This window comes from Daphnia pulex, chromosome 3 (genome assembly GCF_021134715.1).
Source record: "Daphnia pulex isolate KAP4 chromosome 3, ASM2113471v1".
Taxonomy (NCBI): domain Eukaryota; kingdom Metazoa; phylum Arthropoda; class Branchiopoda; order Diplostraca; family Daphniidae; genus Daphnia; species Daphnia pulex.
This window is the reverse complement of record NC_060019.1, coordinates 5,712,843-5,737,351: the sequence shown is the minus strand read 5'-3', so window position 1 is coordinate 5,737,351 and position 24,509 is coordinate 5,712,843. Positions and strand designations below refer to the sequence as shown.

The following is a 24,509-nucleotide window of genomic DNA, read 5'->3' as shown; positions in this document are numbered from 1 at the left end:
TCAGTGAAAATTACGGAATGCAGGCCCAGGTGTGTAAAAAAAGGCCATCTAGTCGCCGGCTTTTCTGCTATAAATTCTGACATCAATAAAAGTTATTAAGAATATTTTGGCAGTCCAACTCGAATTTGCATGACAATTTTTACTTCAAATTCATTCTAGAAATAGTATTAAGCAACTAAAATGCAAAAAAAGGGTTACTATTAATTCTTGTAGGGGAAAATTTGATAGTTTTTAAGTACAAAAAATTGTTTGTATGAAATGTAAAATATTTCCCAAACAAAAAATAAAGTAACTATTATTTTTTATGTTGAAGCAGATATAATAAGAATTCTACTGTAAAAAAATTTAAGAAATCCTTATGGTCTGATGTTCCCGTTTTATGAGTTGAAAAACGACAATTAGAGAAAAAACGTATTTTATTACTCCTACAAAAAAAATTATACTTTAAACTTAAGCTACGAGTCTATTTTTACCAAACATAGTTAGTGGTCTTGTTTAACATTTACAAATTTTCATGAACCTGCGTCACTTTTAATTTCGTTTTCATACTTTTTTGAATGCGCGCCACCATGTTGCGCAATGTTCGATTTTGTAGCCATTGGTCTTAAAAAATAGTTTTTCCTTATCAACATCAAAACATGTTCTGATAGATAAATCTGCCAATTATCGCATTTCAATGTGATAAAAAAAAATTTATGATTATATATACAGGCCTACAGTCCAGCGGACTTTTAAAAAATTCAAACTTTCGCGCCAGGCGAACGCGCCAATATTTTTCAAAATCCTTCGAGTAAATTTTTTTTAATCAATTCGAGTTGAAAAAAGCCTAGTGGCGATTAAATCCGTGAGATGGTCGCCAGGCAGCCATCAGTGAAATTTGCCCCTTTATTTAATTCATCATCTTTGTAATCCTGAACCTTGGAATTCGCTAGCTCGAGGACAACAACTTTCAATCTTACAATCCAATCAAGGCACTTCCCTTGATTTAATTTGTTTTAGTCGCTGGAAATTAAGTAGAAGAACATCTTAAATTGCCTCAGTCCGCCTCAGTCGGACAAGTGGTAAAAGAAAATGACACACTTCAACGTCCGTATATCATAAAAACCACTATGTACAATGTATTGTTTTGCCGAGGACAGAGGGAGTGAAAAAAAAAACAGTTTGCAGCACAAAGATGTAGATAGACGGAGAAAACCGAAATTTCACAAAAAATTGCAGGAATAAAACAATCAAACAATTAAAAGAAACACACTTACAAATTAATGACGGATGAATACACAACACGCGCCTATACGCAGCGTGGGCAATGTCAACAAGATTTAGGATATTATTATTATAACGTTTGTGATCAGAGGAGATATAGAGAGTCAAAGGGGCGGGCTCAAAGTATTATTCACAGGCTCGTGCGCTCACACACAATTTCTTGTTTTTTTTTTTTTATTTAGAGTTCCATCATTTTCAGTATTTTGGGCCTTTTTTCTTTTTTTTTTCTTACTCTTCCAGCCGCATCTTTTCATATGACACGTAATGAAATCAAACAAAGAAAAAGTGGACACACACACACGGGACGCGAGTCATTCGACAGTGAAACACTTTCCAATAGGGAGACCACAGAGAAATAATAATAAACAAATAAACAAGGGCAGAATATACGCACACAATCCATTCGCATACACACACACCTTTACGAGAGCGTAATTGATAATTATTTTTATTGTTCTTAGCCATGCAAAAGAGACGAGAGAAAAATAATAATAAACACAGCACATCTCGACGGTTTTCTTTCTAAGAATAATAGAGCGTTGTTTCTTTCAATTTAATTTTTTTGTAAATCCTGGACATTTTTGAAAACAAAAAAAAAACGGAGGAGCCAGAAGAGAGGAGATTGAAAAAAAGGGCTTTTTGTTTATTTTTTGTTGAATCCGAAAATCAAGTTGAGGTAGTCATCTGATGATTTTCACGCGGGACATTTGAAAAAAAAAGCGAAAAAAAAAGTTCCAGGGTAAATTTAGTTGTTTATCTTGATCGATGAATTTTCTTGAAATTATTGGTCGGCGGGATGTAATTCTAATCTCTCTCTCAATTTTCTAGCAACTTCGAATGTGGTGTAAAAAGGTGGACGAGATGTCACGCGATAACACTGTACACAACAGGAGGAGTTGGGGGAGGCGGTGGGAGACGCAATGAAGAACGTGAAGGGGGTAGCCAGTCAGAATGTGCACCTTGTTGAAAAAGCCAATTGAGCACCCGGCCGGCCGATTTTTTTCTTCTTCTGTGTTGCTGCTGTTCTTCAGTCAGAGAGAGAAAACATTGTTCAACAATATGTATTATGAACACACACACGGACGCACTCACACACTCGATCACACAGACACACATTCTTTCCTCTTTTTTTTTCCTTTTTTTTTTTAATTATTGCTTTTTAATTTCTTCATTTGTGGCCGAAAAAGTTGCCAGGCTGGCCGGCCGCTCCCATGGCCTGTTGCTGCTGCTGTTGTTGTTGCTGCTGTTGTTGTTGGTTGTTGCTCATTTGACTCCTCGTGTTCGTGGCGTACAACTGCTGCTGAAAATTATGGAACTGTTGTGCATAGTTGGGATCGGCTGTCGTCGGACCCATGAACGGCGAAGATTTGAAACCACCTGGTCCACCGCCTCCTCCGCCGCCGCCTGGCGGGCCTTGATTCTGATCTCCGCCTGGGCCGGATGAAGGTTTGCCACCGCCGGATGAAGGATTGTACATGTTGGGATTGGGACCTCCTCCTCCGCCACCCATCATCATGGGATTATTGCCTGGACCTCCTCCCATCGGGCCACCGCCCATTCCGCCTCCTCCCATGTTGCCACCTGGACCCATGTACATGCCGCCTTGGTCGTTGCCCATCGGATTGCCTGGTGGGCCGCCGTATTGCATTTGTTGTTGCTGTTGCGGTCGCATGCCCATCGGTCCTGGTCCGGGATGCCTCTGCATTTGCATAGGGCCTTGAGGTCCACCCATCATGGGGCCGTTGTTCATTCCCATGCCGCCCATCTGCTGTTGCATTCCCATCGGGCCTCCTCCTCCTGGGCCGGGTCCGTTCATTCCGCCGTTGCCTGGGCTCATGACACCGCCGCCTCCGCCGCCGGGGCCAGGTCCGTTCATTCCTCCTCCGCCACCCATAGGTCCACCCATCGGGTTGTTCATCATGTTGCCAGGCCCGGGGCCGCCACTTCCTGGTCCGTTCATCGGTCCTCCAGGACCCATGTTGCCCATGTTCATGTTGCCCATAGGTCCTCCCATTCCAGACTGTTGTCCCATACCAGGTCCGTTGGGCCCGCCCATGTTCATAGGCATGCCTCCCATTCCGGAATGAGGACCTCCTGGCCCACCTCCACCATTGCCGCTGTTGAAGAACATTTGATTTTGTCCTCCTCCTCCGGGGCCTGGTTTCCCACCGTCCATGTTGCCGGACATAGGTCCAGTGAAACGTTGAAGGAATTCCAAACTGGGTGGTCCTCTAGGGCTGGGCGCTGTTGTTTGAGGTCTGGCTGGTAGGTACTGGATCGTGTTAGGTGCACTGGCTTTCACTTGAACGTTGGCTCCGTTAAATGGGCCTCCGCTGGACGGTCCGGGGGCTCTTCCACCAGGACCACCCATCATTCTAGGCATGCCACCTGACATGGGGCCCATCGGTCCATTGATGGGTCCTTGTTGCTGTTGTTGCATTCCTTGCATGCCGGGTCCAGGGAAGGGCCCAGCTGGTGATATCGACGGTCTTGGAGGTCCTCCCATCATCATGCCACCTTTTGACGGATCTCCAGGACCCATCATCGGACCAGGTCCAGGTCCATAGCCTCCGTGCATATTCTATTGAGAAAGATTTAAAAATTAAAATTAAAATCTCACGGCATATCAAAAATGATTAAAAATGAAGCGAAACACTCACCATTCCAGGTCCAGATTGTCCTGGCCCACCATTACCGGGCCCCATCATCATAGAATTGGGATCGTTCATTTGTTGAGGCATTCCCTGCATGCCGTGCATCGACGGGTTGAATTGTCCCATCATCTGGCCGCCTGGTCCGCCCATTCCACCAGGGCCCATGCCGCCCATCATTCCACCAGGCCCCATCATTCCGTTAGGGCCACCCATCATCATCATGGAAGGTGGAGGCGTTGAAGACATAGGGGGTCCTGGGCCGACTTGGCTCGTCAGTTGTTGCGACATTTGCGCCATCGACGAAATTGGGTCGAAAGGAGTTGACATTTTGTTGTTGGAAGGCCCGGATGAGATTGGCGATGGCCCCATGGCGTTGTTGGGTGTTCCGCCAGGATTGAGCGGCATATCAGACGGCACTCCTGGATAGTTTCCGCCGGAATTCATGTCACCCATTCCACCTCCTCCACCGCCCATTCGCGGTGACGACAAATCGGGGAAAGGCGAGGAAGGCATCTTCATTCCGGCTCCTCCTCCAGGACCAGTTGGATAAGAAGCTGGTCCTTGCCCAGTCATCATGGGACCACCGGAATTCTGATTAAATCCAGGAGCACCGACACTGGCAGGGCCTCCCGGCATTTGCGGACTGGAGCCCGGATACCGATTGCCTCCTCCACCTCCTCCACCACCACCACCGCCGCCCATCATGTCCATGTTGATGCTGCCCGGCGTTCGAGGCATTCCACCAGAACTTCCGTCCATGCTGCTGCTGACGGGCGTCCTGGGTCCTTGCTGTTGCTGCTGTTGAGGTTGCTGGCCAGGTGAGGGGCCCGGATAGCGCGCCTTCTCCGTAGGAGCCAGAGGAGTGTGCGGTCCAGCCATGCTGTTTTGATTAGAGCTCTGCTGCTGCTGCTGTTGCTGCTGTTGTTGCTGCTGCTGACACTGATTATTGCTACCGGCCGGACTGGGACTGGGTACGGTAAACGGGTTGGTAGGATTGGGCGTGTGTGGCGTTTGGGGGCCGGCACCGCCGCCGCCGGAAGATGAGTTATTATGGCCCGGATAGCGAGGCGGTAGCGAGTCGTTGGCGTTGGAAGACGGCGTGAGCGGGGTGTTGGGACCAGACATGCCTCGATTATGGCCCTGACCTTGATTGTTGTTGCCCTGAGAGTCCGGACAAGAAGAGCCTAATCCGCTGCCGTCCATATTCCCAGATTGTAAACTAAAAGAAACCAAAAAACGGTTGCAATTAATGTCGTCCTTTTTGAGCCTGCCGGCCGGAAAAGAAATTCCATTGACTGGGTGTAACTTACGAAGGCGAGAGAATGTCCGTGTCCCGTAAGCTGGTGTTTGGCTGCTTTTGAATGGTCAGCTCCTGGGCCTCGAACGCGTTCAGGTACTGGATTTGCTGCGGCGACGGAACGGGCATCAAATTGGGCTCGTTCTGCTGCTGCTGCTGCTTATTCGGCTGCTGGCCGCCGTGCTGTTGTTTCTGCTGAGCGAATGACTGCAACTGACGGCCAAAAGACACGCCATCTACAACAAGAAATTGTATTTTAAAGCACTGCAAAAACGTAAATGTTTCGATTCAAATAACTACCAGGTTGAGGTTGCCCTGCAGACATGAGGTTACCCATTCCGGGAGAGACATGAGGCGGTCCTGGTCCAGCCAGAGGCGTACCGGGATTACTGGGGTTCATCGACCGGCCTCCGCCGCCGTTGTTGGGATTGGGGGAGTCGAGCGGAGTATTCAAATGGTTAGAGGAAGACGGGCTGGGTCCCGATGGTATCCTTTGCTGTTGCTGTTGGTAACCTCCTCGCTGGCCATCAGCCGGGGAATTGAGACCTGAAGCGGTCCGAGGTGAAGGCATGGATAGGCCGGCAGTGCCGTTCGGTGAGCCCGGGCCAGGCCCTGGACTCGTCATCGATCCAGGTACACTTGCCGATCGCTGCGTTTGGTGATAAGGTGGAGGTGGTCCTTGCATTCTCATATTGCCTGGAACAAATTCAGAAAATTGCATTTTAGCTTCCAGTTGAATTTCAGTAGGGAAAAAAAAATTTAAATTAATACCTGGGCCGCCTTGAGGTAATCGAGGACCCGGACTTGGGCCTGATCCAGGTCCACCCGGTTGCATATTCATCGGCATCATGTTTGGGTTACCCATATGGCCACCCATAGGGCCCATGGGTCCCATTGGACCCATGTTGTGCTGATTCATCATAGGGCCGCCCATCATGGGTCCCATCTGACCACCCATAGGTCCTCCCATTTGGCCGCCCATCTGATTGCCCATCGGGCCACCCATTTGGCCGCCACCCATGGGTCCTCCCATCTGGTTTCCCATTTGGCCGCCCATAGGTCCTCCCATCGGTCCTCCCATCGAGCCCATAGGTCCGCCCATTCCCATTTGCATACCCATGGAGCCAGGGCCCATTCCTCCAGGTCCCATCGGGCCGCCTTGTTGTTGCTGTTGCATAGGTCCGCCTTGCATCTGAGGATGGCCAGGCATTCCCATTCCAGGTGGCATGTTCATGGGCATCATTCCGCCCATGGGTGGGCCACCCATCGGGCCGCCACTCAAACCCATCGGTCCGGAAGGGCCGTTGTTTCCGCCTGGACTTGGACCGCCCGACTGGGCGTTGTTGGCTGCAGCTGCAGCTGCGGCGGCCGCTGCTGCCGCCGCCGCCGCTCCGGCTCGCTTTTTCTTGGCCGGCGGTTTGGAAGTTGTCGTCTGTTGGGGTGGAGGAGGAGGCGGTTGTTGCTGATGCTGTTGTTGCGGCTGTTGCTGCTGCATCATCGGGTTGGGGCCGCCGGGCATCATCATTTGACCAGAGCCACCGGGCATCATCCCATGAGGAGGTTGTTGTTGTTGTGACATCATCATCATGCCGCCTTGGTTTCCCGGTGGACCACCAGGCCCACCTCCCATCGGGCCCATCATGCCGGGCTGCTGGTTGCCAGGTCCGGGAGGGCAAGGACTTCCACTCGATCCAGGACCCATCATGCCACCACCAACTCCACCGTCTGGGCCAGCATTTTCTGGAAAGAGAAGCTGCTGCATCTTCCGGATAGTGGCCAGCTGCTCCTCGCGGTGTTGTCGCTGTTGAGGCGTCAAGTTTTCATCGGGAATTTTTACTCCTAAAAATACAAACATATTATTAGAATGATTTTGATGTCAAGACGGAAATTCCAATTAATTTTGACAAACCTTGAGGCATGTTCATGTTTCCGGCTTGCATTGATTGAGACATCATGGGTCCACTGGGCATATTTCCATTGCCAGGACGGCCGCCGTTGCCCATACCCATGGGTCCACCTGGTCCGGGAGGTCCTCCCATGCCCATTGGACTTCCGGCCGGAATACCCGTCATCATTCCCCCACCCGACCCAGGGCCACCCATTTGCCCCATGGATCCATCCATTCCGCCGGGCCCACCTTTGTTGGCGCACATTGGCCCACTGGGGTTTCCCATCGGACCGGCCGACGAGCAAGGAACGGGGCCGCCACCACTAGCCGGACCGCAAGGTACCATCCCTGTCGGATGGTTGGGGCCGCCAGGGCCTGTTGGGCAGCACTGCTGCTGTTGCATCATTCCGCCGGGTCCACCCGGGCCACCGGGAGTGTTTCCCATCTGACCGTACGGCCCCATGTTGCCTTGTTGAGATCCTGGTGGCCCGCGCATCATACCCTGTCCGGGCATCGACATTGGCATCGACATATTGGACATCATCGGTTCGTTGCCCTTTAATTAAATTAAAAAAAGAAAACATTCAAATTTGCTGTTCAACTGTGTCAAACAAACAAAATGGATGAAAAACTTACCGGATTCCATCCACCCATCGGATTAGGGCCACCCATTTGATTGAAATCACCCGGTCCACTCATGCCTCCAGGTCCTCCCATCCCGGGATTAGGACTCATACCCGGGCCGGGTCCAGGGCCTGGCCCTGTGCCGAAATGGCCTCCAATGCCTTTCATAGGCATGTTCGGTTGGCAGTAAGGATTCGGTCCGCCCGGCTGCTGCTGCTGCATAGGTTTCGGTTTTTGATGCATTTGCTGTTGTTGCATTTGTTGTTGCTGCTGCTGCATCCAGTTGGGCGGATTACGGTTGTTTGGATTCTTGGGCGGATATTTCTGTGTAAATTAATTTAAACGAAATGCCATCCGCATTAGTCATCGATCGAGTCGGGAAAATGGCAAGACATGATTAGTTTACCTCTAGAATCTTTTTCGTCCCCGGCTGGGAACAGTGGAAGGCGATGATGGTTTGAAACTGGCCTTGGTGGACCGACTCGGCCGCCTTGTTGGCCAGATTGGTGCTGAACACGAAGATTTGCGACTGCTGTTGCATGTACTGCGCCTCCATCGTGCTGTTGCCCGGCTGTTGTTTGATGGGTTGTTGTTGCTGTTGTTGAGGTGGTAACAGCTGCTGCTGCTGCTGAGGCGACTGGCCGATCATGCTGCCATCAACCGGTCCTCCCATGCCGGACATGGGTCCGCCCATTGGTCCACCCATAGGTCCACCCATCGGCCCGCTCATGGGGCCACCCATTGGGCCGCCCATCATCGGTCCGCCACCCATCATCACATTGCCGGGCATTCCCATGCCCATTCCCATCGGGTTCCCCTGGCAAGGATCTGAAACTAAAAGACGAAATAGATTTTAGTTAAATTCATTTCAATTATCCGAAATGTTTCCATCCGGTGCATCAGAACGAAACTTACGATGGCCGAAATCTGTTCCGGATAGGCCGTCTTCCATTTTCAGTAACTGGTTGACGAAAATACCTCCGTCCGGTCCACCTGATCCATCAGGTCCGGATCCACCCATAATTTCGCCACCACCGCCGGATTTGACCGACTCGATGGGCGAGAAATGAAATGCTAAAACAAAACAAACGAAAATCAGACAAATTAAATCATCTCTTCATTCAAATCAATTCAATCCGTGTACTTACTGTCCTGTCCGGGATCGTTGAGGAAGCTCTCCATGCCAGATGGCAGGAGGGATCCGTTCGTGTTGACCATGTTGTTGCTGTTGGGTCCTTTGAGGTCAATCAGACTCGACCCACCACCGCCGGAAGATGGAGTGGGAGGTCCGTTGCTCGTCAGATGATTGCCAATGCCACCGCCACTGCCATGTTGTTGCGGTGACGACGCCAACGGCGCCCCGGAGCCTCCGATCACTGAAGACGGCGAATGTTGGTGATTGTTGACACCGTCACCCGGCGTTAACAAAAGATCACTAGAGTTGTTCTCACCATTGCTCACTAATGACACACTCTGTTGTTGTTGTTGTTGCTGCTGTTGTTGCAGCCCGAGTCCGGGATCTTCTTTGTGATTGGCGGCCACCGTGCTGGAGCCGGATGGGTCGCCTTGTAGGGGCGGAGGTGATGGATCGGCACTGGGGCATGAAGAGTTGGACACGGCTGACGACGTGCTGGACGACGAGGTGGGCGTGGTGGGTTGTTGTTGTTGTATCTGCTGCTGCTGCAGGGGCGGAACGGAAGACGTCGCTGTGGCCGGTGTCGTCGGACTGTTTTCCGACTGAAGGTTGTTGTTGTTGACGCTGGACACGTTGTTGACGCCGTTGTTGGCGCCGTTGGAGCCGGGGGCCGAAGAGCCCTGAGACGACTGCGAAGGAGACACGGACGAAGACGACGACGACGACGATGACGACGACGACGACGACGACGAGGTAGGAGGGGCTTGTTGTTGCTGGTTGGCTTGTCCGGCTGCCCCGCCCCCTTTCTTGTCTCTCTTCTCCTTACTCTCTTTGCTCATGGTCAATCAGCGGGTTCGGGCGGCGGGTCGCTTGGTCGCGGTGGTCCAGCCACGGCGATTCGTCGACGGCGTCGTCCTCCACAGCGGAGCGGCGCGGTCTCCTAAAACACACGAACAAGACAATTAAAATCATGAACGAGAAACGGCGAAAATTAAATTAATCAAGAAAAACAAATGTATTTCAATTTTAAATCGCAATTCTCTATTCAGTTTTGTCTAGTTTTTCAAATCAATAAAATAAACCTGTACAAAGTTCAGAGTGTTTAAGTTGCTTCAGCAACGAGAACCACCAAGTGACTTGCTCACTTGGATCATGTTGCATAAGAAAACTAAGATGCTTTATCAAGTTCTTTTCTTATTCGGCCTCAGCCTGGTCTCTGACAAGAAAAAGAAACCTATGTATGTGTCTACCTCTGCCAGCTTTATACATTAAAAAATCATTCGCACTAAGATTTACAAAATTAACACAAACATACCAGCCAAAATAATGTCAGTTGTGAGGTGCACGAACTACTTTTGTTTTTTCATCTATGATTCTAGCAATTTCTCACACTCTTATAAATAAAAAATAAAACAGACGCTCCCTTCAGAGTGTTTAAGTTGCTTTACCAATGAGAACCACCAAGTGACTTGCTCACATGGATCATGTTGGATAAGAAAACTAAGATGTCAGAAATTATGCCTTCATAACTTTCTTCCAAGTTCTTTTCTAATTCGGCCTGGTCTGTGACAAGAAAAAAAACCGTGTCTGTGGGTACCACTGCCAGCTTTATAGATTGCAACACATTTGCACTCAGGTTTACAAAAATAAGACAAACATACCTGCCAAAAGAATGTTATGAATCTTATGAGGTGCACAAACTACTTCCTTGTAGGCTATTTCATCTATGATTTCTAGTAGTAATTTCTTACACTCTCAAAAATCAAATAGGAAAGAGACGTTCCCAACGTTCCCTGTGTCACTCACTAAATTGTAGTCTGCAACCTCGGTTTTGCATTTGCCAGATTTCGAAAATGAGTCGAAAATCCAAAAAAATAAGAAAAAACCGAGAAAATTCAAATTTCCCATTTTTTTCGGCAGCTTACAATTAAGAAACTGGTGATCGTAACCAAAAGGCTCACCATGACCAAGCACAAGCAAAAGGATGGAAATGATTGGCTTAGTAAATTCTTTTATTACGAGAACCGTAAGCTAGGTGATGGCTTGGGGGAAATGAAATCGGTCAACTAGCTTATTTTCTTGCAGAGATTACAGATTAGTCGTCTTTCTCATTCCCTACACTATCCAGCGATGACGTTTCTGATCAGAATATGAACGAAAACGAAAGAAAATTACTAGAAATAATCGACGGAAAAATTTGCCAGTGTAATACGCATTTTACTCTATATAAAAATCAAATAAAAAAACATGCAATTTTCACTTCACATCCGCAATTGCAGATGAAAGGAAGTAGAATCAAGCTCACGGCCGAAAAAGCAGCACTTGGGTTATCTCCTGTACAGGAGCATTAGGCCGGTCCATTTTTTTTAATTTTTAAATTCAATTTTCCCTTTGGTCAGAAAAGAGTAAAATATCGAAGTCTACCCACCAAATTTTATTCTGTGTCTGTTTGTTAGTTCTTTTCCCGCCGAGTGTTTTAATACCGAAAAAGTGGAACTTTATTTTACGAATAAAATTTTCGTATTTGGATGACCTATAGAAAGAAGTTATGTCTTTTATTATTTAAAAATCGAATTTTAAAATGTTAACTCATTTATGAATAAAACATAAAAACTAAATCTTTTTGGTAAAATAACTCTTCTATCTCATCATAAACGAATTGACAATTTTTTTTTACGTCAATTTACGTTAACGTACTGTTTTTAATAACGCGTTAATTAACGTATTAACTTAACGTCAGAAATTCTCGGCTACGTTAACCTAGCGGATAACGCCAACGTAGCGAAAATCGTCTAACGTAACATCACTACCGATGGGGGGTGGGCCGACGCGCCACTATTGGCATTTCTATTCAATTATTTCGCACTAATTTGATTGCCAATATTCAATTAGCGCGAATTTTTGTTCCGTTCCGTCTGGGAATGGTCTAAGTAGCCACAGTCTCGATTCACACGCGCCATCCAACGGCCGGAAGTCACACTGTTGCTATATCGATCCGTTTGCTTTTTACTTATCCATCCTTTGCCCACACTCGCCACCCTCTACCACTACGCTGTACGGGTACGCACTACGGTACTACTATTACAACACCCCCCCCCCTCCCCTCCACCCAATCTCACTCCACCGTCCCATTGACTTTTCACTTTACCCCCCAATTTCTTCCCTTCAGATATCCTCAAGATGTTTTCAAGTTGATTCATTATGACTTTCTAAAACTCGACTAAACTTTGAAATTTTCAAATCAAAATGGCGCCAAAATTTTAGGGGAAAACAAAATTTGACTTTCAATTGGGCAAGTTAAACCAAAAATGCCCATGAAAGATTAAGAGAAGAAAATAAAAACGACTTGGTGCGTGATGGATTTAAACCGACCGACCGAATTTTTTGAAAATTTTGTTTTTCGTTCAAACAATTTGGAGGGGAAAAAAGTCTCAATCCTGCGGAACTACTTACAAAATGTTGTTCCTTGCAGGCGCAGTCGAAATACGAATAGGGTCGCGGGATAGAGGAAGGGAGAGAATCTATTTCGGAACTCGCGTGTGTGCTGTTGTTGTTGTTTGTTGTTGGTGTAGTTTCTCTCATTTCTATTCCAAACTGATTGAATTACAAGACGAGCACAACAGACGGTGCAACACACGCGCCGAATATCGACATTCATTTGTTTGTTCATCGATGCGAAATTTTCGGCGGTGGCGGGAGTTTGTTTTCCCCCCGATCAGTTTAAATGTTACGCGTTAGGGAACGATGACGATAAACAAAACAAGAGTAAAACTATATGTACTCGAATCACACACACACACACACAGACACACACCGAGAGACTCACACGACCCACCCACCCAGAGGAGGAAGGGAAATACGACGACGCACACAACAGAGTGAATAAAGGAAAGGGATAGGGAGGGAATCAATAAAACCCTTCCCTCTTTAGCCTTTGGCTAGTCAAATGCCATCTAGTGACCAAAGTGAACAATTCGGAACCAAACAAACTTGGGAAAAAACGGTGAAAAACTGTTGAAATTCGAAAAACAATTAAGAGTCATCATCCATTTCACACACGAACCCATAACCTTCAACCGTATTAATCCCAAGAAAAACTGAATATAAATCATTAATTTCATTCAACGTAAAAGTCTAAAAAATAAGTAAGAAAATTCGCAGAAATCCATGCGGATCACCGATTTCTTCACAACTCAAAGCAAGAAGAAATAAATAAATAATAGAGAGAAAAAGAAAAAAAAACAAAAAACACATCGGGAGTTGGTGCCTCCCGTCATGACCGTCATCGCCATGACAACGGCCTTGATCCCAGCCAACCGCCACCCCAGACGAACGAAGCGAGAAAAGAAAGAAAAATCTGCATCATATCCTCTTCAACAAACACACACACACACATAGCCGTAAGGTGTTGTGCGTGTGTATGTGTTGAAAGAGCTAAATAATAAAAAAAAGAGAAAAGAAACGAAAAAATTCAAATTGAATTGGAAACGAAAGAAAAATGAAAAGACTTTTTCTGCCCTCGTCAACATTAGATGGCAGCAGGAGCAGCTGCAATCAGGTTTTAAGGATTTTTCTCAATTGATTTGCCAAGTTGTGTGTGTGTGCGCGTTGTCGTCGTCGTCTCTTGACTCTTATGTGTGTGTGTGTGTGTTATGACGTCATTGTTACCGATGGGGGTGGGCCGGCACGCACGAAATAAAAGCCCCGTAGGGTGGCTGGTGGGAGGGAGAAGGTTTTCTCGGTCGGTATTGATCACAATGTCAACTCTCCAACCTTCTCCTTGCGCCGCCACCACCTTCTACCACCCGCACCCGAACCCCCCCCCCCACTCCCGATAAAGAAAGAAAAGGATTACACGGACACACGACGGGACGCGTTCGGGCAACGACTGATTCACTAAAATAAAAATCTAAATAAAAATTGGTATCATCAAACGGAAAGATCATTGGCAAGCCCATAAATGGCGACCGCAAAGAAAATAGTTTCAAATCCCCCCACAAATAGAAATGACGTAATAGATCAATCGAGTCACCCAACTCCCCCTCCCCGCACAAAATTTGAATCAAAATGGAGTCACACACAATCGTCAACCGGATGCTCAAAAATAAGAAAAAACCTGTTTCTTCTCTCGAACGCAATTGCTCGTTCTCTTTTCATTTTAAAAAAAGAAAGAAAAAGAATAATAAAAAAAAAAATAACGAATGAGATTGTTGCACTCGTTGATTTACATCGTTTCAAAAGAAAAAGAAAAACCTTTCCCGCCGTTGTTGTTTCTTCTTTCCTTTCAAGGTTACCACCACCATCTTCTTCTTCTTCTTCTTCTCCTTTTCGGTGTACATAAATAATCACCTGGCTCTTCCTTCCATTTACCTGGGCGCCTCCCCACCACCACCCCACTCGCTTCCCAGACATACGAAACGTGTTCATTGGTTCCAAGAAGAAGGAGGAGAAGAAGGTGGTGGTGGGGGGATTGAAAAAAAGAAGAAAAAAAAACGAACTTTTCGGTGAGACTCGAAATGTGTGTAGAGCCATCCACCCCGCGTTCCCAATGCGAGGTGGACTCGGTGGTCCATCCATCACGGCCGTTAGAGGGCTCCCGAATACACACACACAACACACGCGCATTTTTTTGGTTTTCTGAAGGGCAATCGTCGTCTCTTTTGTCTCCCACCCACCGAAATGAAATCAAGGCAAAATCCCCTCCCCGCCATACCAAATATGCAACCGACCATTTAGTCTACCCGAGTCCTTAACAATCTATTCCCGAATAAATTGAAATCAAATTTTCACAGACACAAAACAAGACACGTTGTCAAAACGGCAAAGAATTTCAAAAATAAAAATAAAATAAAAAGGACGGCCTTGAATAAAAAAACACACGGCCGGCGTCTGTTTTCCGACACTTCCTCTTCCGTCCTCCTCCTCTCCCCCCCCCCTCCCTCCCTCTCTCGTCTGTCCTTCATTTGCAACAATTTTGAAACATCCAATTCCTTTTTATTTTCCAAATGTCCTTTGTTTGTTGTGTGGTGATAACACCTGATTGTCGCCAGCCAAAAGCATCGTCATCAATCTGGCAACATCGCTCACTACAACTATTTGACTACCGACTCCCAAGAAAAAGAAGAAGAAGAGGAGCAGCAGCAGCAGCTTTTCTGGTGGTGAATGTGTTTTGTGTGTGTGTGGTTTTATATTTTACCAGAATAAAAGAGACAAGGAGGGAGAGAGTAGAACTCCTCTGTCTCTATATATACACAAGCGAGGGAGAGGAGGGAGAAGAAGAAGAAGATGGAAACGGGAAAGAATTCACGATAGATGGGGAGAGAGGAGGAGAGACAAGGAGGAAAGAGGAGGAAACACACACACACACAGACGAGGGAGTGAATTATAAATAACTGTCTGTGTGTGTGTGATGCACCAGCTGACAAGGCAAAGGCAATAAGGAGGGAGAGCTCGTCTTTCTCTTGGGCTGCGGTGGCGTCGGGAGGAGGAGGAGGTGGTGGTGGTGGCGTCTCTTCCCGGTCGATACTACACACCCAACTTTCTTCTTCCACACCCCTTCTTCTTCTTACCCCCATCCTCAACACAAAGCGGGAATTGAATCAACTCCAATTCAATTTTCTGTATTTCTCCGGCCTTTTCTTTTTCAAATAATTTCGATAATCGATAGCATTGCGACCGGCAACGACGCCGCGGCGATGGAAAATATGACGCCAAATAATTGGTGATTGGGATTTTTCACCCTCGATGAAGATGAAAACTAGGAAGAAGAAAAGTTTTCTTTCACGCCGACGCCTTCCCCCACCTCTTTTGTGCGTGTGTGGCCGATCAATAATAATAGAGAGAGAGGGGGGGGGGGCCTTCTTATATGTACTTCCTCCTTCTCTTCTTTTACGGGATTGACGCCACTGCGCAGATCTCTCACATTTCCCGCCAAAAAATGAAATTTGAATTTGGTGAATTTTCTCTTCTTCTGACTGAAAAATGTGATCAAAATAAGAAAAGAAAAAAAGAGGCAACAACTTGAGGAAGGAGGTGGGAATGGATGACACCTAGTGACCCGACAACTCACCCGACGCCCGACCTCTTGACGTGTTGTGATCATAACAAGAAGGAAATGGGTATCCTGGGTATCCCGTTGACGCCCGCAGGCGAGTGAGATTTTCTCTCCTTTTTTTATTGTTAACTTTATTTTTTGAACTCTTCCCCAGTTGTCGTCGTCGTCAGTTCAAAAGATCAGAAAATGAAATGTCTTGCGTGGATTAAAACGAGACGCTTCAAGGATGACGGCCCTGTCAACTTCCGCAAAATAAACAAAGAACTTTCCGCCCGGAAAATGTTGTACTACAAAAACACTTCCATCATCATCTCATTTTCAAAGCCGCACACAATCCGCCAAAAAAAGAACAAAATAATAACAAAAAAAGAAAGGACCTAATTTTTCGTGAAAAAAAAAAGTAGAAATCCGGTGGAACGTGCCTCATCCGCCATCACTCGCATCACACACCTGAAAAACCGGAAAGTTACAGACTTTCTTTTGCCCAACTACCTATTATTCCCCCCCCCCCTCCTCTGCTCCTAGAGTCTAATCAGCCAAACAAAAAAGAGTTCAAACAAGTCGACGAACAAGTCGTCCAAGTAGTTGGGCAAGTTCAAAGTTGATTGGAGCAAATGACTCGTCACGGGGTTGGGCGCTTAACAATTTCGGGAGTTTGCGTGGCCAATTTTCGAATTGAATTTCCAACCGAAAAACAAATTGGAAAAGAAGAGAAGAAGAATCTTTGGGTAGTGGTGAAATAAGAAAAGCCAAGGGCTGCTGCTGCTGCTGCTCATGTCGTTTGGTATATACCCCTCGAGGCTATTTTTGAAGAGCGACTTTTTCCATGACGGACGTGTGTGTGTGTGTGGAGAGGGAACGAGCCGCAGTGGTGCGTGTTGAAAAATACCCAAAAATAAATTTAAAAATAAAAAATTACAGACACACACACACACACACCAGAAAGGTAATCAGAAGAAGAGGAAATGGGATATATTGGGACATTGACTGCACCGGGGTCCCCCCCCCCCCTCCAAACACACCAACCCCACCGGTAGACGAACGAACGCGTTCAAGCATCCGTGAAGTGGAAATTTTGGTGTCCGTAATTTTTCTTCCAAAATGGAAGGAGAGAGAAAGAGACCCAGTACTTAACAGGTCAATAAACAACAAATAGCCACAACCCTCTAAAGTCCACAACTGGACATGTCCTGTGTGTGGTGGTGGTGTACAATTTGTGTGTCTGTTTTTCACCCCCCCATTTTTTCCCACAAAAACAAAAAAAGAAGAAGAAGAAAAATTAAAAGAGAAAAATCCCCACAAAACATCGTCGCCCGATCGAAAGGCGACGTTGCCTCTCTGAAAATAGACGAGCCATTTAAAATAAGAGAAAAAAGGAACTTTTTCGGTTCTCTCCACATCCGACCGTTCATCCAGCCCTTCTTTCATTCCACCTCTTTTCGGGTGGGGGGGACTCTGAAGGTGGTGGAAAAAGTTTTTTTGAAGGGCAAATACTTTGGTGTGGTGTGTGTGTCCTATGGGGGAAGCTGACCGGGACCCGCCTCCAGGGGCTTCAAAAAAAGAAAAAACCTTCCTTCTTCTTCTACTTCTTCTTCTCTTTTTTACAACGTTTCATCCAAACTCTTCCTTTTGAGCTTCTTCTACTTCTTCCTCTCGTCCTTTTGCCTAGCTGATGCCATGGCATCCATTTATTTTAACAACCCCCCGGCCTCATAAAAATGCCTTTCGTCTTTTTGGGAAGTTTTATTTCTTTAAGAAAGAAGAAAAAAAAAAGGTTTCTTCTTCCTTCTTCATGGTGGAACCGTACCGAAATATACAACTTTCAACAATAACTTTTTTGAAAAAGAAATTAGGTAAAATAAACAGAATTTTGAATTTTTTGTTTATTTCTCGATCAACTCTCAATCAGAGCCTCTAGCGGTCGAATTAAATAACCTTTGCCATTTTAAGTCAGTTTCTTGGTTTCTCTCGTGAGATTGTTTTTAAAATGATATCAAATTGACATTTTTCGTTTTCGTTCAAAAATAAAACATTAAAACGCAACGACCAAACATGGTAGAAGAGGGGGAATGGCGATTGGCGGGAAAGAAAATACCGGATGAATGCACCCCGCTTATGTGAAGTTGAATGGAAAAATTTTGTTCTTTTTCTTTTCTTTTTTATCTTTTTGGGGTTCAGGGGGTAGCCGCCGCCATTTTGTAGGGAGGGATTGGGTGAATTTTTTTTAACCCCCGAAAAAAAAATCCCTGACAATTTCAAAAAATCCAAGAGGCCCCTTGGGGCCAAACCGAAAATATTAGGGGGAAAAGAAGATGACACAAACACAGACGAACGACATCTACCCCCCTCCTCCTCCTATGCTGGCTAATGAAATGGAAACCAAACATGAAAATGTCAACTATTCGTATTTTTTCGCCGGTATTATTACTGTTTGGCTTGTGTGTGTGTGTGACGTCTGTGAGTATAATAATAATCTGAGAGAGTTTGTGTGTGTGTGGCGAAAGTCGGCGACACAACACACAGCGATAAGATTACGATTGGGAAATGGAAAAACTTTTTTTCCACACACAAGATGGCCGACATATATATTTACACACCTGATTGGAAATGGTTATAACCATTTGACACATTTTACGACGGCTCGAATTAAAAAAAAAAAAATTATTACCTGGCGAAAATCGACGAAAATGTGATTTTTGCAGGATTAAAGATGGCGGCAGCAGTCGATGACGAATTGCATTCCAACCGATTTCTTCTGATTTCTTTTTCTCGATTCAATTTTTTTTTTTCGATTCGAATTTTTTGGGTGAGATGATCACTGACACACACACACACACACACACACGAGGTGGGGGTGCACACTGAATAGCCAAAAACTAACACGACACTTTCTTCTTGCCAAACGTTTGTGTTTCTTGTCGAGACGAATCTCGCGGGTGGTTTCAATTTGACCCCCAAATGATATCAGGAATTAAAAAAAAAAAGGTGGCGAAGCGAAAAACACACACACACACGATATAACATACACCACCACCACTCACACCACTCGCACTTGAGCCGCGTTGTTGTAGCTGCTGCTGGTTTTTTCTGCTACTCCACAGCTGATGGAATCCTCCATCTTGGACGCGAGACTGGTGGCAAATATTTCCAACAACACAGACCCCCTCCTCCTCCTTCGACCGGCTTACCAGACAAAAATTGCTTCCAAAAGTTGAATCGATTTTTCCCCAATCCACGAATAACAGAATTCGACGCGGAAAATGGCCGGTAAATTGAAAACGAGAGAGAAATCCCCTCCCCAATGAAAAAATTGAAGTTTCCGGGGATTTTGAAGAGAAAAACTTGTGGGGGGGCAGAGAAGAACAATGGCCGCGCTGGAGCCGTCTGCTGTGCAGTTTCAAAATGAAAAACCAACTGTGTAAGACACTTTTGATCACACACACACACCAATTTGGATGATCAATTGATTTTTCACGAACAAGTTGATTGTCAAAGTTGTTGTCACTGCACGGAACGCGAGGATTGGTGTTGTCCAAAAAGTGACGCGTGTGTGTCTCTGTGTGCAGACCTCAGTCTGTGTGTGTGTGAGCAAGGGAAATTCACACACTCTCATGCAGCCACACTCTGAGCCGTCTGTGGTGTCTGAACCAATCGCTGCTGTCGAAAATCCACGCGCGTCCTGTCGGAAAAAAAGATTGGACGCCCACTGCCATCTAGCGGCCGATTAATAAACGGTGAAAACTGCCATCTATGCTGGTTGGAGACAAAAGCCTCAAATGACGTCGAGTAACGCAAGACCAAGAAAGATAAAAATTGAAAGGATGAAAATAAAGAAAAAGAAATACGAGAGTGGGGAACTCAAGAACATTGAAAATGGAAAGGGAATATTCGGTCGAGACTCTATTTGTATTTCATGGGGCTTTTTTTTTTCCTCTCTCCCTGCTGGGAGATGATGGGGAAATGGGTGTCTAATAAAAGTTTTTGCGTCTTTGGTAGTTTTTTGATTGCGCATTGCAAACTTATATATATACACTCGAACTTTTTTTTACGCAGTTCACGTTCGTCAGCCCCAGTTTGAGTTCTGGTTTTGTTGTTGTGACAGTGCACAGTCTGCTTCAACGTCATTCAGTCGTGTCGTCACACGCCTCGAAATTTTTCTCACCGAAAAGAGCAATATTTCCATTTTTTACTATTTCATTCCGCTCGTTGAATTTCCAACTTGTGGAGAGCAGAGAGAGGAAATCCATATTTTCAGCAACGAAAAGCGTCAAAAGTCGTCGATTGGAACACACGTAGTACATAACAGCCTGAGGCCAAGGACCTGCGCGTTAGTACCCAAACTCGCCTTCCTTTGTTGTTGTTTTGTTGTTGCTGGGTCGCTGGGGTGTCAGCTGTTTTTTCGCCCAAGAGTTGTTTCCTTTCTTTGCCTTGCACATTTTAGCTGCCACAAAAGTGATGAGCAAAATGACGCATACCTCCTTCAAAGAACGCAGGAATTACGGTGAGTTTGCAGTATTATACAATGTTCATTTGTCGATGTTGTTTTGATTGTGTCTCTTTCTTTCTCTACGACGATTTGTTATAGGTCAACGAGTCAAGGATGCGGACATGGTGAGAGAGCTTCACCCAAACAAGATTCCCATTATTGTCGAACGTTTCGCTGGGGAGAAGAATCTACCTCTCCTGGACAAGACTAAATTTCTTGTCCCCGATCATGTGACTGTTGCCGAGCTCATCAAAATATTGAGGTACCCATTTTGTAATCAGTGCAATCATCCTGGCCTCAATTCATTGTGGCTGCTAGAGCTCGTGTTTCTGAAGAGGGCAGCACTTTATTTTGTATCAATCAACTTGGCTTAACCCAATTTCACATTTTCTTGTGCAATGCAGCATTTATTTCATCATCCTTTTTATGATCTCTCCATTTGCCAATAGACGCCGTATGCAACTGAACCCCAATCAGGCCTTCTTCCTGCTGGTCAACCAACGCAGCATGGCCAGCATCTCCATGACTATGGGTGAACTCTTCCAAAGGGAACAGGATGAAGATGGTTTCCTCTACATGGTCTACGCTTCTCAAGAATCCTTCGGCAACTAAGCTGATGGCTAACCAACCAATATGGCTTCCCCCCACCTCCCGTCTGATCATGATTTCAACACAAAGAAAAAAAATATATGTACATATAAAGTTAGTTCCAATTTGAAGCAACAATTTGTGACAGATATCCTTTCAGCTTTGAAAGAGATGCTACAATAGCGAGACACAGTGTCTTAGATTCACTTTTCTCTAAATTTTTCTTTTTTGTGGACAACAGCAGCAGTGGCTTGTCTGGAAAAAAAAACAATGTTGGGTTACATTTCTCTTTCGGAACGATTGACATTTTGTTTTCCTTATCGTTTTAATATCATTATTATGTTTCGGTTTTCTGTTTTCGTCTTGTCGGATCAGTGTTCAATCTTGCAAACCGTACTTATGTAATAATCACACAGAATTTTGTTTTCTCATTGTTCCGAGACACAAAGGAAAAAAAAATGATAAATGTACAAAAAAATGATTCATTTTTTGAGATGAAGAGTGTGTCTGTATACCCGCGATTCGAATTCTGTTAACGTACTTGTGTAAATCGTTTGAATAAACGTATTCAAACCACGGACGGCTGACATTACGCCCATTGGTTTCGCTAAATTATTATCACCTAAAACAAAGAGAATGTTGCCGTGCGCACAGCTTTGGTTGTCGTAATGTTTGTATTGGTCGATAACACCATGATAAACACGCTGACGCCACAGCCTGGCCATCAATATAAAGTGCGATAAAGAATCCCCACCAATAAACGGCATCGTGACCAGCAGTTACGTGTTCAATCGATCGTTCGTGAACGTTCGAAGCTGTACGGTTTCAATTTAACAGGTCTGTTTGATAACCAAATATCGGGGTTTTTTAACCGTTATACTTTAATTGCCATTCAATTGTGTGTATATATGTAGATAGAAGATGGTGATGAAATTTGCATATTGGCTACTGGTAATAGCCGGCGCTGCGGCCGGAGTTTACGTGGATGAGCCACTGCTCTACGACACGTTTCCACCCGATTTTATTTGGGCCGCCGCCACCAGTGCACACCAAATTGAAGGCGGATGGGACGCGGACGGTAGCCGCCTAATGACATGTCCATTAGTCTCGACACTTTTTTTTCAAATCAAATTCCTTTGAAAATGTAAATTTCCAGGTAAGGGGCTGAACATTTGGGATGTCTACACGACCAATTCGAGCGTGGTGTTAGACGGGTCAACCGGTCAGACGGCCTGCAACAGCTATTACTTTTACCAGAAAGACGTCAACGCCCTCCAGAGTTTGGGAGTATAAATGAATTCATTAACTTGATCTATTCGATACACTATATGCTACTGCATGTAGCCTTACAACCCACTCATTATCTTCTTATGGTGATGATCTCCAAAGGTGTCTCATTATCGTTTCTCCATCTCGTGGGCTCGAGTTCTACCCAACGGCATCGGTGAAGTTAACCAGCCGGGCGTCGACTACTACAAGCGACTGATTGCAGCACTCAAAGCCGCCAATATTGAACCCATGGTGAATAAATAATCATTTCATTTCGTAAAATAATAGGTCGATGGCCTCTGTCTATAACCTATTTCCCTGGATATTCCTATATTATACCTTGGGGTGATTTTTTTCTTCTTCTTCAAATAATTAGGTGACTCTGTACCACTGGGACTTGCCGCAAGCACTGGAAGACATGGGCGGATGGCTAAATCCTAGCATCGCCGATTGGTTCGAAGAATACGCCCGTCTCTGCTACACAGAATTCGGCAATGACGTAACACAATTTTTCGGTCGTTACTTTAACGCATTTAGAATAATTGTTGACGTTTTATTGTCATTGCTGAATGTTTTTCCAAGGTCAAAATCTGGATCACAATTAACGAGCCGTGGGTTGTGGCGTACCAAGGTGAAATGAAATGATAAACATTTCTAGCGCTTCGGGCGCTCTAGAATAATGATATTTATTTAAGGAAAATGGCCAAAAAAGAAACGAATGTCATTGAATTTTTTTTTTCTTTTTCTTTTAGGATACGGATCGGGCATCAACGCTCCAGGTATAATTGCGATTTTCTGTTTATCGTGTCTTGAGACAATTGTGAAAATTATAACAAAAATGATTGAAACAGGAAAGTACGGCCCTGGAACATACACCTACCAATCTGGCCACAATTTAATTTTAGCCCACGCCAGAGCTTATCGTCTTTACGAATCAGAATTCAAACCAACACAACAAGGTTCTCTTTAATTGATTGTATTTCCCCACTGTGAATTGTAACAAATTAAATTTTGAATGGCGCAACAGGTAAAGCTGGAATCACGTTAAATATTAACTGGTACGACCCCAAAGACAACCAAACGTCCAGCCAAGAAGCGGCCGAACGTGCCATGCAGTTTCTCGGCGGTTGGTTCGCCAATCCCATTTTCGGCGACGGAGGTTACCCGGCCGTTATGAGACAAAAAGTAATTATACCTCGCCGTGTAATCTCGAAAACGTACCAAATGATATTGAGAGTTGTTTCAATTTCCTGACGCGTGACAGGTGGACGAGAAAAGTGCCGCCCAAGGCTACAACCCGTCGCGATTGCCCGTTTTCACGGCCGAAGAGAAACTTCTGGTCCAAGGCAGCTCGGATTTCTTTGGTCTCAACTACTACACCGGTTCGCTCACCATCGAAAAGATCCAAGATATCAGCATTGTCGACTACGGAGCAGATCAAGATATCGAAGCCTCTTACGATCCTGCTTGGTACGGGTAAGTTATTCGCCCGTTTTTCTTCTTCGACACACCTCAAATCGATCAAACTTCATTCGAAAAAAATAAAAATAATAAATAAAAACTGGTTTCAAAATCAGATCTGGTTCCGGCTGGTTGAAGATCACGCCGTTCGGGATGAGAAACACTCTCAAATGGATCCGGGATCGGTTCAACAATCCCGACATCATCGTCACAGAAAACGGATTCAGCGATAACGCCGGAAATCTGGACGATCTAATGAGAGTCTATTATTACAAGCACAACATTAACAACGTCCTCAAAGGTATAAATCAAAACGAAAAAATAAATAAAATAAATAAACTGTAAATCGTCTAGCTATTAGATATTTAATTACACGCACACGTTGAAATTTCACACAGCCATCAAGACTGATGGAGTCAAAGTGATTGGTTACGCCGCTTGGAGTTTGATGGATAACTACGAATGGGGAAGCGGTTACACGTAAGTGATAATTATCTCAGAGAATTCCTTTCAATCTGTGATTAACGTCAAACTATTTTTGGGTATAGGCAAAAATTCGGCATTTTCAGCGTGGATTTCGCCACTGCCGATCTCAACCGGACTGTCAAAGCTTCTGGTCGTTACTATGCCCAACTCATTCGTGATAATGGGTTCACTGTTGACCAGCCTTGCAACAATTACCCGATATATTAAGTCAAATTATTAACCATGTAATTTGCATATCCTTGGAAAAGCAAAAAGTTGAGAATAAAACAACAATTTAAGAAAGTGTCGGACTTTGCGGTTACTG

The 24,509-nt window shown here is 45.3% G+C and overlaps 3 protein-coding genes across 7 annotated transcripts; 2 read left to right on the top strand and 1 right to left on the bottom strand.

Annotated features, from left to right (window-relative positions):
* Nucleotides 1-1,093: 1,093 nt before the first annotated feature.
* LOC124190665 (collagen alpha-1(I) chain-like) lies at nucleotides 1,094-18,726 on the bottom strand. Of its 3 annotated transcripts, none has more exons than XM_046583476.1 (11): nucleotides 18,584-18,726; nucleotides 8,875-9,801; nucleotides 8,642-8,800; nucleotides 8,133-8,560; nucleotides 7,739-8,050; nucleotides 7,124-7,658; nucleotides 5,986-7,053; nucleotides 5,515-5,910; nucleotides 5,228-5,450; nucleotides 3,924-5,136; nucleotides 1,094-3,844 (listed from the first exon to the last, which is right to left on the bottom strand). In XM_046583476.1, the coding sequence occupies exons 2-11, from the start codon at nucleotides 9,698-9,700 to the stop codon at nucleotides 2,432-2,434; spliced, it is 6,573 nt and encodes a 2,190-aa protein (XP_046439432.1). In that variant the 5' UTR covers nucleotides 9,701-9,801; nucleotides 18,584-18,726; the 3' UTR covers nucleotides 1,094-2,431. The 3 variants fall into 3 exon arrangements, with proteins under 3 accessions (XP_046439432.1, XP_046439434.1, XP_046439433.1); XM_046583478.1 differs by lacking the exon at nucleotides 18,584-18,726 and adding an exon at nucleotides 12,315-13,036; XM_046583477.1 differs by lacking the exon at nucleotides 18,584-18,726 and adding an exon at nucleotides 10,523-10,960.
* Nucleotides 18,727-19,654: 928 nt separating this feature from the next.
* Nucleotides 19,655-21,569, top strand: LOC124190668 (microtubule-associated proteins 1A/1B light chain 3A-like). The gene is made up of 3 exons (XM_046583484.1): nucleotides 19,655-20,416; nucleotides 20,501-20,663; nucleotides 20,851-21,569. The coding sequence occupies exons 1-3, from the start codon at nucleotides 20,371-20,373 to the stop codon at nucleotides 21,011-21,013; spliced, it is 372 nt and encodes a 123-aa protein (XP_046439440.1). The 5' UTR covers nucleotides 19,655-20,370; the 3' UTR covers nucleotides 21,014-21,569.
* Nucleotides 21,570-21,721: 152 nt separating this feature from the next.
* LOC124190667 (cytosolic beta-glucosidase-like) lies at nucleotides 21,722-24,488 on the top strand. 3 transcript variants are annotated; one of them, XM_046583482.1, is made up of 13 exons: nucleotides 21,722-21,826; nucleotides 21,908-22,067; nucleotides 22,146-22,276; nucleotides 22,379-22,510; nucleotides 22,635-22,757; nucleotides 22,841-22,889; nucleotides 23,011-23,037; nucleotides 23,110-23,217; nucleotides 23,286-23,443; nucleotides 23,523-23,734; nucleotides 23,836-24,020; nucleotides 24,118-24,199; nucleotides 24,268-24,488. In XM_046583482.1, exons 2-13 carry the CDS (start codon nucleotides 21,911-21,913, stop codon nucleotides 24,410-24,412), a joined length of 1,509 nt encoding a protein of 502 aa, XP_046439438.1. In that variant the 5' UTR covers nucleotides 21,722-21,826; nucleotides 21,908-21,910; the 3' UTR covers nucleotides 24,413-24,488. The 3 variants fall into 3 exon arrangements, with proteins under 3 accessions (XP_046439438.1, XP_046439437.1, XP_046439439.1); XM_046583481.1 differs by having other exon boundaries at nucleotides 21,904-22,067; XM_046583483.1 differs by lacking the exon at nucleotides 24,268-24,488 and having other exon boundaries at nucleotides 21,904-22,067; nucleotides 24,074-24,200.
* Nucleotides 24,489-24,509: the final 21 nt, after the last annotated feature.